Consider the following 18,538-nt stretch of genomic DNA (forward strand, 5'->3'; position numbering starts at 1 on the left):
CTCTCAGACCTTGGCTGCATTTTGTGATGCCTATTGCTCACATTCTGCTTTACATTCCAGCTGTGCAATCTTTGGAAAATACTGCATAATGTGAGCGTACATGTGAGACTCTAGAAAAAAATTGTTCAACGTCCCCAATTGTTAAGAATGAACATTTCTTGTAAAGTTAGCCACTTTTGAATCAGAAAGTTGCTCAAGAGTCAAATGATTTTCATGGTCACTGCTTCAACCTTATACTGACAAACAATTTAATTTCTGTCAAGTAATTGTGCTGCAATAAAAATTTACCTTAGGAGGGGAGAGGGGCTATAATTTTCCAAATTAACAATTGTTCATCTTAACAAGAACATAACTCTCTATGCAAGTTTTAGGTTATACTCTCCAATAAATGCCTGTATAATGTATTTATAGCATAATTTAGAAATTATGTTGATAGTCCAGTATTAGTCACTTAATGTCACAAACCACATAGCATATAGGTGAGAGTGCAAAGAGTCCATACTTCAAGCTATCGAAGAGAATTAAACTATGGACCACACGGAATACCTAATTAGTACAGGAATAAATTAAGGCCAGTGATTACGTTTTGGGGATTTACAGCTCTTCACAACTTCCTGAAGCCTCATGATCTTTTCAGGACATCAGAAACCATTGGATTTCCCAGCACTTAATCACTTTACTGTTCAGGAGGGCTCCTCACTACAAACATTGCATAAGTTACGACCTTCCAAATCTGTAAATGCATTACATATATATAAAAAAACTATTCAAAGTATGCATTACATCGTCATAACCTTTAGAGAGCTCAAACGCATACTGGCCAGATCAACGTGTGGCTATCTTCTCATGGGTAGCAGGGAAAGCGAAGAAAGAGGTTATCCTGGCTCCATAATGACCCCACTGGCAAAGGGGGAGCAGATACAACAGAACTCTTTGTGTGGATTCAGTAATCTGGGGCGCTGAGGATGATAGACCAAATTTCCTGGCTCATCAGTTTTCTAATAACTAGTTATAATGTGACTTTCCATGCCAATAGGACAAGACTGGTGACAAAACAATAAGGGCATGAATAGGCATTGAAGAAAGACATTTGCAAACTGTGTATGTGCAGTGCTGTGGAATCAACCCACAATATAAATGCAAGGTTTCACAGCACCAGTAGCCTTGCAATTAGAGAACCACATTTTCTTGATGTGGTTCTTTAATATAAATATAGATAGAATCAGACTATCAATTTAATGTCACCAAATAAATGCCACTGTATGGGCTGTCGTGTGTTGTGGACCAGTGTTAATTAGAAAATGATGGAGAGATTGCATGAAGGCATTGAATTTAAATCCATTAACCCTGCCTTGGCTTAACTTCAACACAGCTGCTTGGAAACATCGGCATTAGAGATGGAAAAGGGCAACATTTTATTCAACTCCACTACTTGTCCCCTCTGCTCCACCATGTTCCTCTTAAGGATATGATCACATTACTGCCCTATTTCACTTATCACGCAATTCATTTACATGCTCCTCTTCTTGCAATATAATTAATGCCCCAAAAACAGTGAAAATCCAAGTGTTAATCTTCTGTCATCCAGGCCACAAGTAGCAAAAATATGATACAGATTAGTAACTCCAGTGACTGAGTTTCTATTCTCAGCTATGTTGCCATAGGAGAAAATCAAACAATACTCCTTGCACGTGATATAGCGCCATCACATCAGTAGGACTTCTCAAATTGCTCACAGGAAATATTGTAAAGTGTGGTGACTGTATTTTGTGATACAGTATTTTGCTGTATTTTGTATTGACCGTATTTTGCAACAGCCAATTTGCACACTGCAATGTCCCACAAACAGCCATGGAGTGAATGCCCAATTTTAGCTGGGGGACTATTGGCCAGGACACAAGAAAAATTCCCTTCTCTTTTTGAATAATACAATGGGCTCTTTAATGTCTACCTCAACAAGTAGACAGGACCTTGATTTGACATCTCATCCGAAGAATAGCACCTCCAACAACACAGCACTCTCCAATTACTGTATTGGGAGTGTCAATCCAGACCGAGTTCAAAGTCTTGAATTGAGACTTGAACCAACCCTCTGACTCAGAGGCGAAAGTGCTGCCAGCTGAGCCAGGCTGACACCCAAAACAAAAACTGAACTGATCAGTCCGTACCGGAGATTTATTAACATGCCAAATTTTCTTGAACCAAGTCTATCAAACCAGATATTCAGTTTACACCTGAAAAACAAATACAATCAGGCCCAATTAATTGTTGGAACAGAAATCCCAAAGGTCCTTTCAATCCCTATCAGCTCTTTAGAAAAAGATCTCAAAAATGCAGAAATCTCAGAAGTGCACTTAAACTCATTCGATTTCAATGAAGGCCAGCAGACACATTACCCAGAATTAGATGGACACAATACCAAAGAACAGACATTACACCAACTCCCATTAAATTTGCTTTCTCTAAGGGAAATCCAGGCATTATTATCCGTATGCAATTGAAGAACAAGTTTTAAAACATAATGACAAGCATGATTTTCAGTTGGAATTATTATTCCCCAAAAACGTTCTTCAGCAGCATATTTCTCACCAAGTAGAAAAGTACAAAGGATTGCCTGATGTAGTTGAGGACACTTAAATACTCCATGCTAAAGATTTCTGAACACCATGATACACTGCCCAGTGATTTTCCACATCACCAATCAAAATGTAACAGGGTATAATTGCTAAAAACTATAAACATTTTTCAAAACCCAGGTACTAAATTGTGAGGGGGAAGGGAAGAATGAGCTAAACAAACTCCCCAGATGTCAATTTAGTGTAAAGTCATTTCCTCTTGAATGAATAACTTGTGTCTCACGGTAGTTTAATTTACTCAACAGGATTTGTGCTCCATCAAAATTGCCCTTGGAACTGGAACTGAAAAAACATCAGCCACTCAAATAGAGCAGCGCAGGGTTGGAATTTCACCAGAAGTTAAAATTCCATGCACTCATTCTGGAAGAACAATAACTAGGACATTCATGTACATAACATTTTGAAAATATCTCAAGTCTTATAAAAACCTCACTTAACATGGGTCCACATTTAAAAGTCATCACCAAAAGGAAATGCAGGTAGGGAGAAAACATCCAGTTATCAATAGAACTGTGTTCTATAAGGAACCAGGAACGAGTTTCTTCAAATCCCTCATGTTTCAGCAACACAAAAGATTTCCTCAAAATGCTTTCCTCAGTGACTGTCTCTTTAGTCAACTCTGTGGCCTTGGGAAACGAATAGCACATTCAGGGAGTATGTGTGTGTTTTTGGTGGAGATGTGGGGGGGAGAGAGAGTAAGAAAGAGGAGGTCTGATGCCTTTTCTTCTATGCTCTGCACTTTTGATAAGCAGTCTGGAAAGGCAGGTCTTTCTCAGACATGCATCATTTTGTGGCCTCTAGCTGTGAGCCGTAGCTATAAGGCTCCGGTTATCAATTAACAAAAGCCAATCCTGCTGGGAGTAAAAGAGAGGGAAAACTAGAGGTTGGGAGACAGGCACGGGGCGGGGGGTGGGGGGAGGAAGGAGGTCGGAAGAACTGATTAAAGACAAAGGCTTCCCAAGGTAAGTGCTGAGCATGCTGTGAAAGGGCAACACGGAACAGCAATCTATGAAAGCAAAATTCCTCTTCCATCCGCTGTAGTGCATCAAACTCAAAATATTATGTTTCAAAATGTAGCACGTCCCTAGTTTTGTAAATACAATTCGAATCAGTGTAAAAATACATCACTATGATTGCATACACATTCGGCACTGGATTCAACAATCACGATACACTGTTTCACATCTTACCACAGAAAACTATATGACTTTTGTTTTAAAAATACATCAATGTTTGCCTCACCCGAAACTGTCACTGTCACGCTAAATTACGACTTCCACAATTGTTAAGCACGTCAAGCTATTCATTCCACATAAAAAGTAGTATTTTTTGTTGTTATCAGGGCACTGAAAACTTGTATTCTATTTCCCAATCTCTCCCAATTTTCACCCTTTATCCTCCTCTCTCAAAGGTGGTTCTTGATGATGAGGTACAAGCCCTGTACGCAAATACACATCCTATATCAGGAATGAGAATCTGGAGGATCTTAGTTACAAGCACCTAGTCTTAGGAAGGATATAGGTTACTGGCCTTGGAGGGTGTCCAGCGACATTTCCCAGATTAGGATCTGTGTTGAAGTAGTTTAGCTATAATGAGAGGCTGGGTAAACTGAAGCTGTATTACTTAGAGCGAAGGAGGTAAAGGAGAGATTTGATTGAGGCATTTAAAATAATGAACAAAATTGACAGGCTATATAGTGGAAGATCCTTCCCTTGGGTAGAAGGATTCATTACAAGGGGGCAAAGTCGTAAAAAAAAATCAGAACTCAGTTAGTATTGAAGTCGGGAAGCATTTGTTTACATAGAGCAATGTGAAGGTGTGGATTGCTTTGCCTCAGAAAGCTGTAACGGTTGAATTAATAGGGATGCTTTAAAGAGGAATGATACTAGAGATATTAAGGGATATAGCAAAAAGGCCGGACATTGGGATTAATAGATCAGGTTCAATGTGTTGAATGGCCTCCTGCTGTTCAGCTATGGTTTTGTTAATGTTTCCTTTCAGACAGACACCCGTTATAGATTTATCCACGTTACAAAATCATGAGGATCCTGTCAATTTGTTACAAACAAGATTTAAATAACATAAATAAAAAAATCTTATTCATCTAGCAACTGGGAATTTAAGAACCCTTTCCCATTTCCAAACTCAAAACTGTCATAAGACACTTCACAACCAAAAGGAAGTAAACAACCCATCTCCCAGGAGCTTTACTTTATATATTCATTATCAATGTCTTTGGAAGCACTAATCACAACTTTAAACAAGGGACAAACAAAATTCAACATTTTGTGAAAGTATTCAAAAGCATCAAGTTAATCATTTGTTTCTCCTTAGCCTTGGGTGTTTACAGGCTAAGCACACAGACATCTGAAATGAGTTACAAAAATTTCCATTCTCACCGTTAATCCTGGAAGAAATAATACTGCCATTTTCCCATGACAAACACTGAAGACATTTTCTCCCAGGAGAAAAATAAGCCTTGAGAATTATTCTTCTGCAATATTTGGTTATTTCATCTTTAATTAATGGTTGCAGAATGCAAGAATTCCTACTCTGCTGACAAATGGTGAAAGGATTGTCACCAGGGGTCACAAGGAGGGTTTCTGGTTAGAAACTGGCTGGTGCCAATTCCTACAATATCCAGTATCCTACAGTTCAGCCCAGGAGCTGGCCGCAATGTAAAGCTCCTTTCCCGCGTACTGTACAACAGAAAGCCCCAGCATGTAGTAAATCACGGCATTCTTCCATTTCAAACATCATGCAAATTGTGAAAATTAGCATCTACAAGATTTCAGCGACAATAATCTCATGCCATATTGTGGTCACCAGTGTCTTACTTCACACTACATTTTCAAAACTCATGCACACAAACAATGAAGATTTTTCAAGTTTGGATAAATTCAGTTTTGCTCTTCCTCATCGTACATTACCATAACTGCAAGGGTCTCAGTTCTGATGTGCAAGTTTAGAAAGTATACCTGCATTCATAGTAGACAACTGTAAGGATAGTAGAGTCCATGATATTTACTCATTCAATACTTTATCATAATGGGACAAAAATGGGATAGGGATTCCAAAAGGATGATATCAAATAGGCCAAAGGGAATCTTCCTCATCCAATCTCCTCATGATTTCATACTTATTACACTACAATTTAGATGTAGGATAATGCACAGGAAGCATTTCAAACCAGTGCACAACCAGAACTTCTACTGAATAAAATAGTACATGACAGTCAAGTTAGAGGTCGCAATAGAACATTACAGTATAGAAAGGGCAGCCTCTCAAGTTGTGCTGGTGTTTCTCTCCACATGAGCCACATAGTCCAAGATTAAAAAAACAGATAAGTATTTCACAGTTGTAGGGCACAGAAGTCTAAAGCAACCACACAATTCTACAACAATATTCAGGGAATATTGTTGGGATATTGTTTCCTGAATCAACAGGAACCTTCACGAATCTTGTTCAAAATCAATCAAAGCAAGTTTTAACCCGGTTTACTTTGAAAGCATTTGTTGCATATCCCCAGCCGTTTTGTAGCAAATTTCTCCAAGTATAAACACTTGTAGTTATTCCCTTCGTCCAGAAGTTCTCCTGTCTCTGGGAAGCAGACTTGAGCTGACTGTAAGCTTCGTGGTTCACATGTGGCCAGTATAAACAATTTTGTGCATGCAATGTGTTGGGCTGGCAATTTAATAACAGCCGTCCTTGAGAGGCCTCAAGGTATCAGTATATAGAAACCCTGGGAGATAGGTTTAATCTAGTATAAACACCATTTTTTTTATATAAAAGTAATTTACATACAGACCTAGATATATTAACAGTGTATAGGTTATGCCAAAGTTGTCTTCAGTCCCAGATTTACAATAGCTTTTGCTTATTTGGAAACACAGCAATCCAGGCGTCCCAATTTACTCAGATGCTTAGATTTTGCCACAACTTCTATGTGGTAATCTTCTCTACTCTAAAGACCCGGTGCTCTAAACAAAGTGCACAACTGTACTCAGTAAAATATTTCAGAAAGTAAAGGCCAGTAGTTTGGTTTTGCAGCATTGTTGGGACAAAACCTCAGGATATTGTGGTTTCATACCACATCATAACATTTTCATTCATTTGGGTTGATTATGAATTAACAGCCAATTCAAATGAACCTCCCATCTAATTTAAGAAATTACGACTCTTTCTAATTTAGGAAAGTTCCATCTCCCGCCAATGCATCCACCATGTCATGGTCAGACAAATTCTTTCCAGTTCATGCCAATTCCACCACAATCTTCCAGGTGGTGTGCAGAGCAGTACTGGTTCTATAACCAAATGCATTTTACTCAGTTACTCTGTACCTCCATAAACTCCAAACCATTTGACATTACTGAATTCAATGTAGGTTAATCGGGGCTGGAAATTAACTTCTGAAGTCAGTCTGTTGCGGTCTTTCCACTTGTGGAACCCATTTTGATTTCACTCAGCTTTGTTTTCATCCAAACGTGATTCAATATCACGATACATGGGCTGCAGTTATGGGGCTGCAGGCAATTGAGGTTGGAGTTTGGAGTACAGTGCTTCTTAGTTTGAGTATTCTAACCCTTAGTAGTGAAACAAATGGGTGGCTTTACTCGTGAGAGGGTAAACTACAGATATCCAAGTCTGCTTTTGGAAAGGGCTCCAGCTATGCATTAACAGGGATTCAGAGGAAACTGGAAAATTCATATCAGCTGTAAGAAGCAGTCCAAAACCCATGCAACAGTGGAGACAAATTTGCAGCCAACAATTGAAAAATGTAATTAAAAGAGGTAGATTGTAAGAGTTTTTTCCCTTCAAAACCCAGTGATTTTTTTAAGATTATATGTACTGTACAAGCTCTGTAGGAGGGGTGACCTTTCAGCAAGGTCTGCACCTAGTCAGATTTTGTGACTAGCAACAATCAAGTAATTAGTTCAATCCTTAAGTGACACACTCCTCCCAACCTTTCAAAATTGTTTTGTTTTCAAAGAAAAGCCCAACATTAATAACATTCTACAAAAAAGTGCTTTACCATGGGCCGAACAACAGGATGTTGGCCTCCAAAAGCATTACCATGAATATAAATTACGTGGCGCTAGTTCTGAAACCACAATTTAGATTTGCAGCACAGCAGTATATAGAAATACCCACATCAGACATCGCTAACATGAACATCTGGAATAAAGAGTCATTAAAAAAATCCAATGATCCTTTTCTGGAATAGTTTAGCAGCATATAAAAATACATACATCTGTGCCAAACCACTGTCTGAAACAAAGTTCTGTGAGAAACACCAAAGAAAACAGAAATCCTAAATTTGAGCCCTGGTCCTTGCACATCGGTTGGATTGTACCAGGCTGCATATTTTCAGCAAAAACAGGAAAAGTTAAATGTTAACATTTCATAAAAGGCAAGTAAGTTTTCATGCTTTTACAGTGTGCAGACTCCACAACGTTTTGACATTCCCTAAAGCAAGGCAGTTTGCCAGCATTTTATGATGAATATGCATACCAGCCCGTCTGCTGTCTTGTGATCCCTGAAGCTGTTAAAAGCCCCTGGCTGCAAAACAGCATGGCCTCGTGTTTAGAGACCAGCTAGAAGGGCCGCAATCTACTTCCCATTCTCCACCTGTAAATGCCCCAAATAAGTCTCCACAGCTGTAAACAGCCGAGCTAAACCTGAGCAATAATTTGTTGTTTTTGTGAAGTCCACACTATCTTTAACTGTCTGTCTCAGCGAATTCCTGCTTCTCCTCTAACAACTTCTCCTCCTCTTGCCTGCACAGTCACTTGCGGTATTCCTCAGGGCTACATGTATCCTCAGTCTTCACAATCTATAGGCTCTCTGTTGATATCATCATCGCAGACATAGGGTCTATTTCCATATATATGCAGATGACTCGGCACCCAACTCTACTACTCTGCCTCCATCCTCATGTCCAGGATTGTCACTGTTCTGACAGACAAGTAGTGGATAATCCTGACCATTCTCCAACTCAATGGTGATAAAACCGAGACTATCATAGAATCGCACAGCACAAAAAGTGGTCATTCAGCCCATCGAGTTTGTCCCGGCTCTTTGAAAAGAGCAATGTAATGTCAATCGCACTCCCCAGCCCTTTCCCCATAACCCTGCAAACCTGTTCCTCCTCAACTACACATCCACTGCGTTTTTAAAAGTTGTTATCAAATCGGCCTCGACCACCCTTTTAGGCAATGCGTTCTAGATTCGAAGAACTCGCTGCGTGAAAAAATTTCTTCTCACCTCCCGTCTGCTTCTTTTAGAAACCATTTTAAATCTGTGACCTCGAGTCACCGACACACCCACCAGTGGAAACAGTTTTTTCCTTTCTAACCTCTCAAATCCCCTCATGATTTTGAAAACCTCTATTAGGTCTCCTCGTATCCTACTCAGCTCTTCAGAGTCTCCTCATCTGAAGCACTGAATGTATCAACTTCCCATGTTTCTAATCTCAAGGAGTCAATGTAAGGAGTCAATGCAAAACCTCAGCATTTTGTTCCATCCTCAACTCTCCTTTAAGCATTTCATTTGGACCCTGATGAAGTCTGTTTTCCTCCATCTCTGTAACATTACCTGTCCCTGCCATGACCTCCCCCTCCCAATCAGCTAACACCCTCAACAGCCATCCCAGCTCCACTTTCTTCTAGTTTTCAGAACCCCCCTAAAGACCCTTTTCTTGGACTGCGTGTCTTCAGCCAGCCTTCAACCCCTTCCCAGCTTCCAAAGAAATTGTTACTGAATTCCTCTCCTTAGCACCTTATTAGTTGTTGTGTTTGAATTCTCTTCAAAAATAACCAATTTATTATTGTATAAAGATAAGAAATGTGTAAATTAAGTTGGATTGGGCATCAACTACGACCAGTAACATTTACTGATTGTAACAAAAGCCACTGGAGCTACTTACCACAGAGTCACGAAGACCCAAAATGAGTCTTCAGTCATCTCATCAACAACAACTTGCATTTATATAGTGCCCTTCACGCGGGATAGCGCCCCAGACGCTTGAACTCACATCATCTCTAGACACAACTGGGGAGGTGCGGAGAGAACTTGCTATTGTACTCATTTTCAGAATTCACCAAACTGAATAATGCTTCTATATTCAAACCAACATGAGTGTAGCACCTTGGCTGTGGCAGGATTCAATCATACTGGAATGCGACCACAAACTTACCAGTTGTTTTTCCAATTTACTTCATGACTGCTCCAGTCAAAACTCATAATTTACATAATTTTGAAGTTATAAACAACATTCAGTTTCACCTCCAGTAACTCTCTTCCCTCACTGCAACTATCAGTGACCAAATGCAAGGCTACATTAGTTTCAAAACCGAAACATGAATGTAACTTGAGAATGTACCTTGTAACCAATTGCACACAACAGCTTAATCTAGTCTGAATCATTCTCAGATGCCAAGTAAACTGAGTTGCTGACAAACCTATTGTAGATGTTTTACAAATATCCTGCACTGTATCACACCCTTTAAAGAAATAAGTGACAGGCCAATGCTATAACCCCAGGAGGAGGTTATCCAACATAAACGCATAAGCAAATGCTATATAATGCACAACTACCATATTAATAAATGTACAATTACTTGACAGCTTGGGGACAAGATGCATTTCCTGCCAGTTAAAAACACCCAAACGATTTAGTTGGTGAAAATTTAAAGCAACTGTCATTTACAGGAAACAGTCTCCAGTCCAAATTGCATTAAGTTAAGAGTTCAAATAGCATTCCCCAACCCTAGGGTGCTGTGAAAATACTGTTGAGTCCTCTGTGTATGGTTTCAGGAAAAGAACTAAAGTTCTCATTTCCCAAGTCACAGTTCAATGGTAAGAAGGAAACGCAAGGTTTTCTTCCACCTACCCTTTCCTCCGGTCAATTTTCTTCATACAAATTAATCTTTTTACATCCCCAATCATTTGTTAGTTTCCTTTTATTAGGAAATTTCAATTGAGAATAAGGATAAGCAAAATGAAATCTAGCCAATGTTTTAAACTGGGGTTTGGAGGCTCACTGAAATCCAGTTATTTAATCTCATTGCTTCTCATCGTTCTAATGCAATAGCAGTGAATCATCCGATTCTAATAAAAACTTCCAATTGTCTAGTACTTTGGGGATATATGCTTTTGAGATATATAGCTTTCCTATGCAGCATTTCGTAAAATAATCCAGGATAAAAAGAGAGAGAAAAATCAACCAGTGTCGACTCCTGATCATCCTCCAAAGACTGTTTGGACCCTGCACTTGTGTCAGTGAAGCAACTAGAGTTCCTGAGTCACTCCATTGTGTTTCTAAACTGAGCTACACCAGGAATGGTGGCTATCTGGCGAGTCACTACTTTCAAATCACAACTGAACAACAAAGGGGGCTAATTTATGAGTCACAGAAGAATTAGTAAAAAGCTAATCTAAGAGTATGCTGTGGCTGACCCTTTGTGAGTCCCCTCAGACACAGACCTCAATGTCAACGTCCAAGTGAAGCTGCTTAGTTACCCAAAAAAAACATTGAGCTGAAACAAGAGGAATCCTGGAAGGTTTACTGCTATGAATGAGGCCAATCAGCCCATCGTTATCTCTGTTGGTGTTAGTTCCCCCACTGGACCATTTTGGTCCAAGTTCCATTCTTCTGATCTTTTCCCACATCCTTCAATATTATTATCTATCCTCTCTCTCTCTCCTATAGTAAACCCCTGATAACTCATCACTCCAAAGGAAAAGAACTCAGTGGCGAGTTATCAGGAGTGGCGAGTTAGGCATCTGTAGAAATACATAATTAAATTTGGCCAGTATATTGACAGCATGATGAATTAAGTGGTAGTGCCAAGTTAAGCTATAGTCGAGTTATCAGGTGTTTCCTGTTTTCCTTTTAAATACTATTATCCACTCTGCTTCAACAGCAATGTGTGGTAATATATTGCACCAACCCTTAAGTAACAAAAGTTCTAACCTGCCACTTTTTTTTCTGCTGGTGATAAACGTCAATTTATGCCCTCTTGATACAGACTCACCGATCAGTGGGGGAAAAAAAATTCTCTTTTTACTCACAAGATTGAAACCATTATTTATCCCCATCAAAACCATTCATAATTTTGATAACTGCTCAAACAGAGAAGGGAGTTTCTCTCTCTCTCTCTCCCAACCCCCCACCCGAGTCCTGGCCAACAATCTGAGACAAAAATCAATCATTCACTTCACAACTGTTTGTGGGATGTCGTTGTGCACAAATCGGCTGTCACTTTTGCCCACAAAAAACCCTCAGGGTTTTGAGGTGCTTTGAGACACCTTGACGATTATATTTTGACATTTATTTTGGGTGTAAATGTGAAATAATGTATATTTTATACAAAAGTTAATTCACTTTACAGTATATTCTGTGAAGCGATTTGAGACGTCTCGAAGACATGATAAGGTGCTATATCAAATGCAAGGATTATTATGTTCAATTAGGATTGGAGTAAGTCTGGTGAAAGCATGGTGACGTGTGGAGTATTCCAAAGTTTACAGTATATTGACTGACAGCAACATACGTTATCTCAGCGTTGAAAGATATCTTTTAAATAAAATTGCCAACCCACTTATAGCTCAGTAAAAAAAATCTTGTTACACTCATGGTGACTCATGCATTCCAATACAGACTAACCATATGAAAATAAGCAAATTAGCCCTACGATAAGATTGCTATAATTAAGTATGGATGCTTGACGGTCTTGTCCTGCATGAATTAAGTTACTGTAGCTTTGTAACCGTACATGTGCTGCATCTCCACTGAAAGCCTATCCCAACCCTTGGATGATAATGGATCATCATCCCATCATTAAACAGTAGATTAGTCTTAAATAAAATAGCCTTTGTAAATTACATTTCAGTTTTCAGATTTTCTGTTCAAATCAATGTGTCCTAGCTAACAATTGCACAAAATAAAAAAAATTGGTCCTTCACCTTCTGTCTGTGGAACATTGCTTTGTGCAAAGTCTGCCACATCCACCTATAAAATATACATTCAGTGTACTTTATCCTTGGGAGTAAATCCTGTGAAGCACTTTGAGATGCCTCAACAACAGGATAAGGCGCTGGATCAAGTGTAAGACATTATGTACATTTTCATATTTCTTCAGTCAGCTGGACACAAGTGTGTGGCTCAATTAAAAACAGGCCCCCTATTTAAAGTAACTTATAAAGGTACAGTATGAAACTGCACAGAAATTACTCAGTGGTGCCATAGCAAGAAAATCTGCACAACAACTGGCCGGTGAAGGTTAATGGCCACAGCCACTGCTCATTACCAACAGAAATAGTAACCATTAAATTCACTGCTGGAATAAAGCTCCGATGAGGTAAACTTTCCTTTCTAAATTCAAAGTCACAGTGCTTACTGTATGAGCATGATTCCAACAAAGCCACTTAATTCCAGGCAATGGGGGTGGGGAGGAGAAGAGAGAGGGTCATCAGGGATGCACACCTTTCATCTTTGTGCCTGCAGTAAATGTCTTTAGGCGTGAAAAATCACTCCCCTTCCTGATATTTGCATGCAGAACACACGCTTTCAAGTAAGCAGACTCTTTCACTCACACCAGTAAAGGAAGGGCCAGCTGAATTCAAAAAGAATACTCGAGTCACTTTCTGGACTTAACTGCAAATGCTCTCTAGTGATGTGGTATTAAGTCACAAGGACCAGCCTGCTATACCCGCTTTGTACTAAAGCACCCAATCTCAACCAGGCAGTGCTGGTACTGCCACTTATCTCAGCATTTCTGGAGCAGATAAAGCAAGAAAGTTTGCCAGGTGTGGGACTTTTGGTCCCTTTGCTAAAACGAAATGCAATAAATTCCCATACCAAGATGTGACTCACGTCCAATATTTAATCTAGTTGAGTGTCAATATGCATGAGATACAGAACTGCTCTAAACAAAATTTTGCAATAAGTGCCACTTCTTATCTGCTCAGTTTAGTCAGTGCTGCAAAGTGTACTAAATTGGTATGTAAAATTGTATTTGCCCATTATCACCTTCCCTGCCCCATTGAAATCTATTGGCTGTTGCAGATTGTGCTTGTCCAATTCCCAAAGAAGGCCTTCAGTAAAGAGCAAACCATTATTCCTGCGAGAAAACGATGTACAGTAAAAAAAATTGTATAAAAAGACATGACAAACATCACACTGGTGAATAAAGGACTGCTTGGCTGAATTCAAAAAGAATACTCAGTCACTATTCTAGTATTTGCTTGGTCTGGAGAAAAGCAGACTTGGTCTGTGTTGTGACAGCAGCGCTGGATTCAGTTGAATGCTCCCAACATTTTGCATTTTTCTGCCATTCAGTCATGCATTTTTGGTATTGTTGAAAGAGGTGCGAAATTACACTGCATAAGATGAAGACCTTGGTGGTCTCCCAAAGGATTCAAGCAAAAAAGCCAGCTCCTTTGTTCATTGGGAGAATGCAATCCATTTGGCCATTCAAACGAGAAATAAAAGCAACAGGCCTGGGAAGGGATGGAAGAGAATAAGAGATGAAACAGAAAGGAGGGGTGGGGGTGGAATAGTTTGGGTGTAATTACATTTGTTAGCATTTCATATAGCTGGCTGCAAATAATATCTTGCTATAATGCTTCAGAGTAGATGTTTAAGTTTAATGCGTTGATGCTTAATGTGCGAATCTGATGTTATTATATAACCTGGCTCTCTTCTCTAAACTGGTTTTAAATATTAAACTACATGGCTTGGGAGTAGTGTAGACATCAAATCTACACAATGTATAACGATTGCAGGTATACAGGTCAAACCTCCCTTTCAAATTTTGTTTTACTTGGCTGAACATTTTAGGAGCTCAAGAGGGAAATCCCATGCACTACATCAACATTCCACTGGCAAGATTCACACGTAGCATTCCATAACTGAAGTAGACCAACCATGGACCAATCTTCTCTTTCTGCAATTCATCTTAAAAGTTTCATCCACATACAATCCCCCTGCAGTGAATTTCACAGGAAACCAATGCACCAAACACAAAGACTGGCTGAGAAAACGAAATGTTCTAAGAAATTAAACTTTTTGTTCCCAAATAGAACCAGGTTGATATAGAATGGGAAATGTTTTTTTTTAAAAAAATAGAAAAAGTCAGTTAGACAACAACAACAAAATTACATTTATAGAGCGCCTTTTCTCGTCGGGAGGACGTCCCAAAGCCCTGGACAAGGCAGAAAACAAGACTTGTAATGCAATGTGTCATATTTTCCCTTATTAGCACTTTAAGGATCATTAATACAGTCATTTATTAACCTCACATAGTGTTTCATCTTTACCAACTTGGTGAATCTGAGGAAGTAACAACATGTTAAAGTGGGTGTTTTTAAAAAAAATTGAAACTTTCATCTATGAAAGACCATTGCTTAAATGGCAAAGTTTCTGAAGTAATGCAACCAGGCGGAGTCTGGGCTCATTTCATCAAAGTAATGCACTACTTCAACTTTCATTACTTGTCCGATTACATTTACATTACACCTCCAGTCAAATTATTCATAGTGTGAACTCGGGGAGCTTGGAATGCTATACTCCTCCTGCAGTATGGATTTTCACAATCAATCAATTAGCCAAATATTTATCAAAAGAGACAATTATGGCATATATTTAAAACGAGTGCTCTTTCATCTGAGATTTGCACTGCATTCAGCCTTATATTGCAATCTCTCTTTAGCCGTCTGCATCTGATTAATCAGTGCAAAAGTAGAAGTCTTAACACGAAAGCCATTCTGATGGGGACTACTTAAAAACAATAGCCCAATAGCTTTTCTTTTCACACCTGAAGTGCAAAGACACGATCAATTTTCCACAGGATTAGATTTCAACACTAGCACCACGATTCTCAAACAAAGAAGATTAAGATTTCCTGTAATCGGCCTTTTCAATAGCTTAATTGTCAAGGTAATTAGGATCCCTTTTTAAAAAAAGGCAAAACATTGTTGCCACATAGCATTTGGTTCCTTCTGTTCCCAATTAACATTTCCCCCCCCACCCCCCCATTCCCCAGTCGATTCGGTCTTTGAACAAAAATGTATTGGAATTCTTTGTAATAAATTTAAACTTGCAGCGAGCAGTCTGAAGTTTAAATCCAGGTTAATCATTTAGTCATTGGCTTGGTGCTTCGTTTAATCCGTCGACTCTTTCTGCCCATTTAAAGCAGTTCCAGAAATGCAGGCTGTTGGAAGTTTTCAAGCTGCTGTCTTGCCCTGCCTGGAATTGAACTCGGGTCTCTCACTTGCAAAAGCGAGTGCTCTGACCACTGAGCTGCAGGACTGCACAGGAAACCATATTTACGGTTTTAAACTGCTAAAAGCAGGCAACGGGAGGTCTGCCGTGGTGTGGTGCGAGACTGGCTGGCCGTGTCATCCCAACACACACTGACCCACAAAGGGGGTCATTTAGGAGTCCTGTAGCTCAGTGGTTAAGAGCACTCGCTTTGCAAGCGAAGAGACCCGAGTTCAATTCCAGGCAGAGGGCGAAACCTCGGGCAAGTTTCCTTACTCCACCCGCCTAATAATAACCCCTCCAAAAAACCCAAAGCAATAATAAAAATTGGTCATTTTCGATCCACGACTGCTTGTGGGACGCCGCTGTGCGCGATCGGCTGCCGCGTTCGTCCACGAGTGTACGGTCAATCCCCTTACGGTGCGTTCTGCGAAGCGCTTTGGGACGTCTCGAAGACGTGAAAAGCGCTGCATCAAACGCAAGGGTTATTATTATTATTATTATGATTATGATTATGGAAGGAGTGTGAGTGAGTGTCAGGTCGGGGTTCCAGTCTGCACGGTTCAAACCCAGTCTCCAGCTCACCAATTCCAGGCAGTCTGGTTGCACACCGCTGTGCAACGTTAATCGACGCTCTCAGCCTATTGCGGCTCTTGATCGCGTTCGCGGTCGCTTCAAAGTTAATTTGCGAACGCATCAAATAATTTTTTTTTTTTTTGGTGGGGGGGGGGGGGGAGGGAAAAAAAAACGGTTCGAATCGGCTTTGAAACCTCGGCTGCTTTTTTTTTCTGGCTTCGTGCAAACGTGCATTTTTTTTTAATATGTTGTTGTTTTAAAAAAAAACACAGACACCTACACGCGATTTTCTTTGAAAAGGGGGAAAAAAAAGTGAGTCATTTTTTTTTGTTTGCAAGAAGCAATACCTGGTCTGAGCTCCACATCTAACCCCTCTCTCTCTCTCTCTCTCTCCCCCCCCTCCCCCCACAACTCACACCCCCCTCCCCACTCCCCACACACACACACATGCAAAAAAAAAACCCACTCACCAGATATTTCTTGATGAGGGACGTCGTTGAACCCTTTGGAGCTGTAAACTTGTCTAACTTCTGTGCAGCTGCGGGTTTGGAGTTGCCCGAGAACCGAGGCACAGATCGCAGCTAAAGTGCAGACAATCGTGGAGATGTGAACCCAAGACATGATCACAGAGGGGGAGAGAGAGGAGGGGAGAGAGAGGGAGAGAGAGAGAGAGAGAGAGAGAGGGAGAAATAATGCCCTGGAGAAACTCAGCACCACGTTTTAGAGAGTGAGAGAGTGAGAGAGAGAGTGAGAGAGAGAGTCAGTCGGTGAGTTGGGGCCTCGCTGGGGTTTGAAGAAATCTCCAGTTCCTGTACAAAGGAAAGTCCACGGTATCCAGTGACTTGGGATCTTCAGTTTGTTGCCTTGCGGTCACAGGGCTTTTTGGGTGTCGAGCCAGGAGGGGGGGGAGGGGGGGGGGGGTGTGGGGGGGGAAGGAGGGGGTTGGTGTGGTGTGGAGTGGTGGCTGAAGTTTCTTACTCTTCCCCCCACCCTCACCCTCACCACCACCACCACCGAGCACAAGGCGGCTTCTCGGAAGTCCTTGGGGGGAAAAAAAAGTTGACCAAACCTTGGCTGCGAGATTGCTCTGTGTGTGTGTGTGTGTGTGACTCTATCTCTCCCTCTCTGTGTGTCTCTCTGTGTCTCTCCCTCTGTCTGTGTCTCTCTGTGTCTCTCTCTCTGTGCCTCTCTGTGTGTGTGTGTCTCTCTCTGTGTGTCTCTCTGTGTGTGTCTGTGTGTGTGTGTCTCTCTCTCTGTGTGTGTGTGTCTCTCTCTGTGTGTGTGTATCTCTCTGTGTGTCTCTCTATCTGTGTGTGTCTCTCTCTCTGTGTGTCTCCCTCTCTGTGTGTGTGTGTCTCTCTCTCTCTCTCTCTTTCTCTGTGTTTGGCCTCTCACCGCTCACACACTCACTCCACCCTGAAACTTCAGGCTCTTCGCCGACCTTTCCATATGGTTCACTAAGACTGGAATATCAGACCGGGTTTGTTAAGAAGATCCCCAAAAAAAGAAAAACGCGGACTGGAGTCTATGTAGAGAGAGAGAGAGGGAGGAGGGGGGAGAGAGAGAGAGGAGGGGGGAGAGAGGGGGTGGTGTGTGGTTGGAGGGGGATGGATTTAGGCATGAATTGCTTCAGGCATTTCTAGTTTTTTTTCTCTCTCTCACTCTCTCTCACTCATGTGTTGGGATGGTGCTCAATCTCTCTCCCCCCCCCCCCCACAAAAAAAAAACCCACCACCACCACCATCAGCAGCAGCAGCACCAACACAACGAGAAGGACTGGTGGGGACGCGATAGTGAATCAGTGCGCAGCGTAACAAGATTTAATGACCAATTGCATTGAGTTGTATCCATTCATTCCTCTCCCCCCCCCACCTTCCCCTCCAACCCCTTCCCCCCTCCCAACCCCCTCCCCAATGAATCCAGCTCAGAAATCCAGTCTCATTGCCAAACTCTGTGCCTCTAAATCAAGCCTTAGGCACAAACTCGTCCCAGTCAGTCATATTATGGTGGGGAGTGGGGGAGTGGGGGGGTTGGGGTCCCCCTGATTTGCCACTTATATTAA

General features: G+C 40.9%; 1 protein-coding gene across 1 annotated transcript in view; it reads right to left on the minus strand.

Annotated features, from left to right (window-relative positions):
• gpc4 (glypican 4) overlaps positions 1-17,374 on the minus strand; it is a 73,457-nt gene extending 56,083 nt beyond the window's left edge. The window contains exon 1 of the mRNA XM_042340661.1: positions 16,947-17,374. Coding sequence (XP_042196595.1) covers positions 16,947-17,097 — 151 coding nt within the window. The 5' untranslated portion in view covers positions 17,098-17,374. The remainder of the gene's footprint in view (positions 1-16,946) is intronic.
• Positions 17,375-18,538: the final 1,164 nt, after the last annotated feature.

The sequence above is a fragment of the Callorhinchus milii genome, unplaced genomic scaffold (assembly GCF_018977255.1).
Source record: "Callorhinchus milii isolate IMCB2004 unplaced genomic scaffold, IMCB_Cmil_1.0 Scaffold15, whole genome shotgun sequence".
In the NCBI taxonomy this organism is placed as follows: Eukaryota; Metazoa; Chordata; class Chondrichthyes; order Chimaeriformes; family Callorhinchidae; genus Callorhinchus; species Callorhinchus milii.